The 7,992-nt window shown below is 42.6% G+C and overlaps 1 protein-coding gene across 1 annotated transcript; it reads left to right on the top strand.

Moving 5' to 3' along the window:
- The first annotated feature begins 2,037 nt into the window (after positions 1-2,037).
- Positions 2,038-7,146, top strand: LOC118032752 (uncharacterized). Its single transcript, XM_035037542.1, has 2 exons — positions 2,038-3,434; positions 3,519-7,146. Exons 1-2 carry the CDS (start codon positions 2,038-2,040, stop codon positions 7,144-7,146), a joined length of 5,025 nt encoding a protein of 1,674 aa, XP_034893433.1.
- Positions 7,147-7,992: the final 846 nt, after the last annotated feature.

The raw sequence follows: 7,992 nt of genomic DNA, 5'->3' as shown, positions 1-7,992 counted from the left end.
GATGGAGCTTCCCCTCAGGACACCAGGATCTTTAGCCAATATGGCACTCTATCCCCTTCCGCCTAAAGATGCACCAGCCAGACAAATGCATCTGGAACGGGACCCCAACATGAAATTTCACAATTGATTCAGCATGGAATCATCTGCGTGACACCAGGCCAGTTGACTCAAAATACCACTTCATTTGGTTTCCAGGGCATACCCCACGCCATGCCTTTATCTTTTGGATAGCTTCGATGGAAAGATTATACACAAGGGATAGACTTCTCTCTTTTGGTGCCACCACTGCCTCATCATGCATCCTCTGTGGGTTGCAGGCTGAGACGCATGATCACCTTTTTTTCCAATGCCCCTACTCTTCCACGGTTTGGAGGGAATTATCAGCAAAAACTCTCTACTCCTGGCCTACCACAACTTGGCAGAGGTTACTCCAATGGGCAGCTTCTATCTTCAGGAAGCCAAAAGAGTTCACTCACATCCTCTCCAGGATGGTCCTCTCAACAGCAGTGTATTATATATGGTATGAACGAAATAACAGATTTTTCAACAATGCCTACCGGTCTCCCCATGAGCTCATGACTGAAGCATATGAAGTAATCAGAATATGCATAATGGCTAAGGATCATGGTATGGTGCTTGACAATCTCAAAAACATTTGGGGCCTTCTAGATAGCTGATGGAAAGGGCTCTGGGAAAGAGTGGGCTCTGCTGATATGGAAAGGGTTGAAGTCGGCAGCAACGTTAGCTGTATGGTGCAGCTCACGGCTCTTGAATTTCTTCCAGCATGGTCCTGTTCACGTGAAGCACCTGCAAAGTCTTCTCTCTTCCAGCACCGTGGGTTCAAATTCTGCATTTTATTATTCAAAGGTTGGGGTCACAAGCCCACGGTTTGCTGCTGCAGAGAACCATATTTCTATTGGTTTTTGCTTTCTTCGGATAGGGCCTTGAGACCACGGTTTGCTGCTGCAGTGAGCCTCATTTCTTTTGTTCTATTTTTGCTTTCATCGGATGGGGCCTGCCAATTCAAGAGACTAAAAGAGGTGGGAAAGCAAAAAAAAAAAAAAAAAAAAAAAGAATGAATCGCCTGCTTTCCATTTTGAACACAATTTCTACGTGGAGTCTGATCGGCCTCTGTTCACATGGAGTCTGCATGGTTTTACACATAGGAGCACTTTTTTTCAAGGCCTTTGTACATCCAGAGGCCATGCATGTATTGTTTTCTTTTCTTTTCTTTACATTGTTCTTTCATTTTTTTTGTTTTTTTTGCCAGCTGCTTGCAAACAACTTATTTTCTCTTGGGGTATGCCCCTCGTAGCAATGTAGAAATTCTTCCTTCATTTATATACATCTTAATTTTTACAAAAAAAAAGTTTAGGGTTTAAGGTTTAGGGTTTAGGGTTTTGGGTTTTAGGGTTTAGGGTTTTGGGTTTAGGGTTTAGGGTTTAGGGTTTTGGGTTTAGGGTTTTGGGTTTAGGGTTTTGGGTTTAGGGTTTTCGGTTTTGGGTTTAGGGTTTTGGGTTTTGGGTTTAGGGTTTTGGGTTTTGGGTTTAGGGTTTAGGGTTTTGGGTTTAGGGTTAGGGTTTAGGGTTTTAGGGTTTTAGGGTTTAGGGTTTAGGGTTTAGGGTTTAGGGTTTAGGGTTTTAGGGTTTAGGGTTTTAGGGTTTAGGGTTTTAGGGTTTTAGGGTTTTAGGGTTTTAGGGTTTAGGGTTTAGGGTTTTAGGGTTTTTAGGGTTTAGGGTTTAGGGTTTAGGGTTTAGGGGTTAGGGTTTAGGGTTTAGGGTTTAGGATTTAGGGTTTAGGGAGGGAGGGAAAAAAAAAAAAATGGAGAGAGCGCAGCTGCCATTGGCGACTTGGAGAAGACAGGCTTGCCGGCCCTGTACTGGCCATCGTTGATCACCATCCCTTTTTGCATTACCACCATCGTCTTCCAATACATCTCTTCCCTCTTCTTACCGAACAGTTTCTTGTTCTTGGCCTTGTGCTGAAAACTTACCGCCTTGCACAGATCCAGAAAAACCCTGCTAGTCACATAAAATCATGTTGAAACCTAAGGCTCACAAACCTCAACCGGCGGCTGCTCAAAACTCATGGGCTGATAGAGTTAGAGTGACTGACTCTAGCACTAGATTCACTCTAGAGCCTCTTCCCCGAAAACCAGTCGGTCACAGAAAGACAGAAGAAATCCTCATGGAAAACTCTGATCAATGGAAATGTTGCATGATAGGCTTCTTCCCAGGATTTCGCATGCCATTCCACGCTGTTAATTCAATTGCCTCCCGGGCGTGGCATCAATATGGTCTAGAGAATGTTATGACAACTGCCAATGGGTTTATGATATTCAGATTTAACACTGAAGACAAGATGCATGCTGTGCTGGAGAAGGGTCCATGGATGTTCGGAGGTAAAAATATCATCCTTCAACAATGGCACCCACGGTTTCAGTTTGATAAAACCAAGATTTCCACCCTTCCAGTCTGGGTTAGATTACACGGATTGCCTTTTCCTTTATGGTCCAAGCAGGGACTCAGTTTGGCAGCAAGCATGGTGGGACGTCCGCTATCCTGTGATGAGCTTACATATAGTTGCACCCGACTAGAGTATGCCAGAATCTGTGTTGAAGTTGACGCTGCCTTGCCTTTTGTCCACAACTTTGAGATTGAGAGTCATTTATCCCCTACACCAATTACTGTTACAGTGGAGTATGAATGGAAGCCAACAAGCTGTGAGAAGTGTAAGGTATTCGGTCACTCCTGTTCTAAGCTTCCCACTGCCTTAGATAAAGGCAAAGCAAAGGTTGATTCTGGCGTGGCCACTGTGCAACATGCTGCCCACCTTACTGATCCTTCAACTAGTACTCAAGTTGCAACTAAATCATTGCAGGTTCAAGCCATCACATATACTAAGCCATTTACTCCTTTACCTCAACCTATCACAGAGCCAGTAGGATCCAAAGATATGGTTGAATGTGGTTCTAACCAAGACTCAGATATCTTAACCAAGGAAAATTTAGAAATGGCAGCTGCCCCCCCAAGAGCTACTGAAACCGGATCTCCTCCAGGTTTTGTTGAAGAACAAATCGTGCAACATCCCCTGCTCTCAAAAAGTAGTGGATCTTCCTATAAGCATTCTCAGCCACCATTAAGCACATCTCTGCGCCAAGGTCCTGTACTAGAGTTTATTCCTGAGGAGGTGGATGGGGGTTCTGACCATGACTCAGCATGTGATCCTCTTTCTGTAGAGGAAAGTCAACATCTCATTACTGGATTTACTAAGTGTGTGGAGAGCAAAATGGCTTCTATAGAAAGCGGCAGTGAGTCATCAACCTCTGCCACTGGCACCACCCATGATATTTCATCTCCATCTCAAGGTATTCCTCTTCAAACATCACCAAAGGCTAAGAAAAAAAAGGGGAAGAAGCTACGGAAGGCCTTAGGGCCTGTCATATAACTATGTTTTGTTTCTTTATTTTATATATTTATGTATAAAATTGGATGTTGGAATATATGGGGTCTTAACAGCCCTCAAAAACAAAAAATAGTTCGCGATTGGACAATCAAAAACATGCTGGGTATCATTGGTCTGCTGGAAACTAAGGTTATATCAGCCCAAATGGAGACTGTTATCACTAATTTACAGCTACCTTCTTGGAATTTTATTTCAAATATAAATGCCTCCTCTAGCTGTCGGGTGATTGTGGGATGGGATCCTACAATGTTTCGTATTTCTTGTCTGCATAATTCTGATCAATGGGTAACATGTGATGTTACTGCACTTGCTACAAATACTACCTTAAGGGTTACTTTCGTTTATGGGCTAAATACTCCTGCTGGCCGAGATCATTTGTGGAGTTATATGAAACATCAATCACCTCTATTTTCCTCCATCCCGTGGGTCATTCTGGGAGATTTTAATGCTATCCTAAGTTCAAGTAATAGGATAGGTGGGGATTCTTGCTGGTATGGTCACCAAGATGCGTTTGGAGATTGCATCCAAGAATCGGAGTTGGCTCAGGTGCCTTATACAGGAATGAACTTTACGTGGCATAATGGTCAGCATGGAGAAAACACCATCTTGAAGAAACTGGATTGGATATTCAGTAACCAAGTCTTTCTCTCTACTTGGCCGTCAGCTCATTCTGTTTTCTTGCCAAGGGTTTGTTCAGACCATAGCTCAATGATCCTGGAATTTAACACTCATGAGCCAAGTATTTCATCGCCCTTCAAGTTCTTAAACTTCTGGGCGGACAGAAGTGATTTTCTGGACCTTGTTAGGAACGCTTGGCAAACTCAGATACAAGGTAATCCTATGTTTAGACTTACCTCTAAGCTCCGTATTGTTAAGCAATTATTAAGGTCAATGCACAAAAGGGAAACTAGTCATATTTCCAATAGGGTGGCAGTGATCAAAACTCAATGGCAATCAGCCCAGCTAGAATTGGATAGTTCTCCTGGATCTAAAGAGTTAATGGATGCAGAAAGAATCCTGGCTAGACAATACAATCAAATTTGCAAAGATGAGGAAGCATTCTATAAGCAGAGATCTCGTATACAATGGCTATGTTTGGGGGACAGAAACACTAAATTCTTCCACCGATCCTTGGTTCACAGGACCTCCAGAAATAGAATCCATATGCTAACTGATGGGGAAGGTAATAAAGTCTACAAACAGGAGGATCTGGGGCAGCTGGTAGTCAAGCACTTCCAAAACATGTTTGCAGCCCCACCTGCATCTGCAGAAAATGTTGATAGGTTCTATTCATCAAATATCACGCCCACTTTGAGTGCAGGTCTGGTACAACCAATCTCATCAGAAGAAATCAAGCAAGCTCTATTCTCCATTTCGGACAGCAAAGCACCTGGGCCGGATGGTTTCACATCAGCTTTCTTCAAGCGCAGTTGGGAGATCATAGGAACTGAATTTACAGAAGCCATCAAATACTTCTTTAATACAAATTTTTTGCCTAGATGCATAAATGCAACCAGGATTGCATTAGTACCGAAAGTTGAAAACCCCTCCTGCATGGATGATTTTCGGCCTATTTCTTGCTACAACGTGATTTATAAATGCATTTCAAAAGTCTTGGCAGCTAGACTGAAATCTATTCTTCCAGACGTGATCAGCCACTCCCAGTCTGCTTTTGTCCCAGGTAGACAAATTTCGGATAATATTCTCCTCACCCAAGAACTACTGCACAACTATCATTTGGATACTGGTCCTCCCAAGTGCGCTCTTAAGGTTGATCTAAAGAAAGCGTTTGACATGGTCAGCTGGGAGTATATTCTTAAGGGTCTTAGAGCCATATGCATGCCTGAGTGTATGGTAAGCTGGATATATGCATGTATATCCTCAGCTCATTTCTCAGTCGGGCTAAATGGGAAATCCTTCGGGTTCTTCAAGTCTAGTAGAGGAATTAGGCAGGGAGACCCCTTATCTCCTTATCTATTTGTGCTTGCCATGGAAGGTCTAGGGGGTATCCTCAAAGAAGCTACTCTGGACCCAGGGTTCCAGTTTCATTGGAGGTGCAAGCCGAATAGAATTACCCATTTGTGTTTTGCAGATGACCTCATGATATTCTGCCTTGCAGATTTGGCCTCAGTTCAATGTATTGGTAATGCTTTGGACTCCTTCTCTCATATTTCTGGTTTAACCATCAACTATGCCAAAAGTCTTGTATTTCTTTCGGGGGTAAAGCCAGACATGAAGGCAGCAATTACAACTAGATTGGGATTCAAGCCAGGGACTCTTCCAGTGAAATATCTTGGCGTTCCATTGATAAGCTCCAGGTTAACTCATCAGCAATGCATTCCACTGTTAGAAAGGATTACCACCAGAATCAAACTTTGGACTGCCACCTCTCTTTCTTATGCAGGTCGGCTTCAACTTATTAAGTCCACCCTATTCTCTATTCAAGTATATTGGTCCAGTATGTTCATGCTTCCTTGTTCAATTATGAGGAAAATTGAAAGCACATTAGCAGCCTTTCTCTGGAAGGGTACATCTCTAACCTCATCAGGTGCAAAAGTGGCGTGGGATTCCTTATGCTATCCTATCAATGAGGGGGGCTTGGGGATAAAGAAGCTCAAAACTTGGAACAAAGCTGCCATGTTAAAACACATCTGGAGATTACTTACAGAAAAAAAGTCAGTTTGGGTTTCTTGGGTGCAATTAGTCCTGTTAAGAGGTAGGTGCTTTTGGTTCTATAATTCCCCTTCTACTACTTCTTGGACTTGGCGGAAAATTTTACTTAGCAGAAGCTGGTGCAGAGGCCTTTTTTCTCCATGTATCGGAAATGGTTTGCAAACTTTCCTTTGGCTGGATTACTGGTTGCCAAATGGAAAACGAATCTGTGACATTCTGCCTTTCCGTCAGTTATCTACAACTGGTTTAGCATGTGATGCAAAAGTTTCTTCTATAATTTCTGAAGGAAGATGGACATTTCCAATTGGTCATCCAGAACTTCAACAAATCTGGAATTCTATCCATTTCCTCCCTCAGCCTCACCAACAAGACATTTGCAAATGGAAGGGTACTATCACAGGAAAGTTTTCAATCGACTCTGCTTGGGAATTACTCAGAGATAGAAGGCCTATCAACTCCATCTTCCATCTCATCTGGTTCCCAGATCATATTCCTCGCCATGCATTCATTCTCTGGATTGCATCCATGGGCCGCTTGCATACTATGGACATACTGATATCTTTCCAAGTCATCTCGTCTGCTACATGTTCTTTATGTGGACTGCATGATGAAACTCATGAACACTTATTCTTCGAATGCAGCTATTCTAACATGGTGTGGAGCACTCTATGCGAGAAAAGTCTTCTAAACTGGCCGAATTTATCCTGGCAGGAATTACTTCTTTGGGCTGCAACAAGATTGAAGAACAACAAGGCTTTCTCAAATCTTCTAGCTCGACAAATTCTTTCCTCAACTGTCTACTTTGTATGGTATGAGAGAAACAACAGAATTTTCAATCAAGCTTTCAAGAGCCCTCAGGTACTTATTGGTGAAATTTTTGAAGATATCCGATCAGTCTTGCTGGCAAAGGACCAAAGGAAAATCCCAAATAATTTTCAACGAATCTGGAGACTTCAAGAAACCGAAACAATGCAACTTGCTAGGAATGCAGCCCTCTCAGCCACATGATTGATAAGAAAATATCAACCATGAAAAAATAGACTAATTATGTATTTGGTTTATTCTCTTTTCCCCGCTATTGTCCTGTTCACGTAGATTCCATGCAGGATTTATTTGTTTTCTCTTTGTTATTTTCCTCTGTTTCGGAATGCATGCTAGCATTCTTTTCCTTAATTTTCTATTCGGCTTTTTAGCCACTTTAGTTTTTCTTGGGGTATGCCCCTCGTACTAATGTACATGAATTTTTGTTCTCTCTATACATCTTAAATTTATCCAAAAAAAATTTTAGGGTTTAGGGTTTAGGGTTTAGGGTTTTGGGTTTGGAGTTTTGGGTTGGGGTTTGGGTTTCGGGTTTGGGGTTTAGGGTTTAGGGTTTAGGGTTTAGGGTTTAGGGTTTAGGGTTTAGGGTTTCGGGTTTTGGGTTTCGGGGGTTTGGGGTTTGGGGTTTGGGGTTTCGGGTTTCGGGTTTGGGGTTTAGGGTTTTTTCGGGTTTTTCGGGTTTAGGGTTTAGGGTTTTTTAGGGTTTAGGGTTTAGGGTTTAGGGGGGATTCATTTGTGCTTTTCTAGAGAGAGAAGCTAGAGAGAGGTTAGAGAGGAAAGATACAAAGGGGTGGTGCTCCGACAGCCATATCTCCGGCGACCACCGTTGGATCAAGCCAAGATTTGGTTATGTTGTGCACTAAGCTATTGTCTACTCTGTGACCGGAGGGATCGTCGAAAGCTGCAGCCGTTTAAGAAATTAGACCATTTGAAAATTTCTGAAATTTTCTGGAAACCCCCCTAGTGCTGTCAGAGTCGCCGGCCGATTTATTGGATCAAGCCCATTTTTGGATATGTTGTGACCATCTATATTGT

Source organism: Populus alba, chromosome 1, assembly GCF_005239225.2.
Source record: "Populus alba chromosome 1, ASM523922v2, whole genome shotgun sequence".
Lineage (NCBI taxonomy): Eukaryota > Viridiplantae > Streptophyta > Magnoliopsida > Malpighiales > Salicaceae > Populus > Populus alba.
The sequence above is the reverse complement of the archived record's forward strand: the minus strand, read 5'-3'. Positions and strand labels throughout refer to the sequence as shown.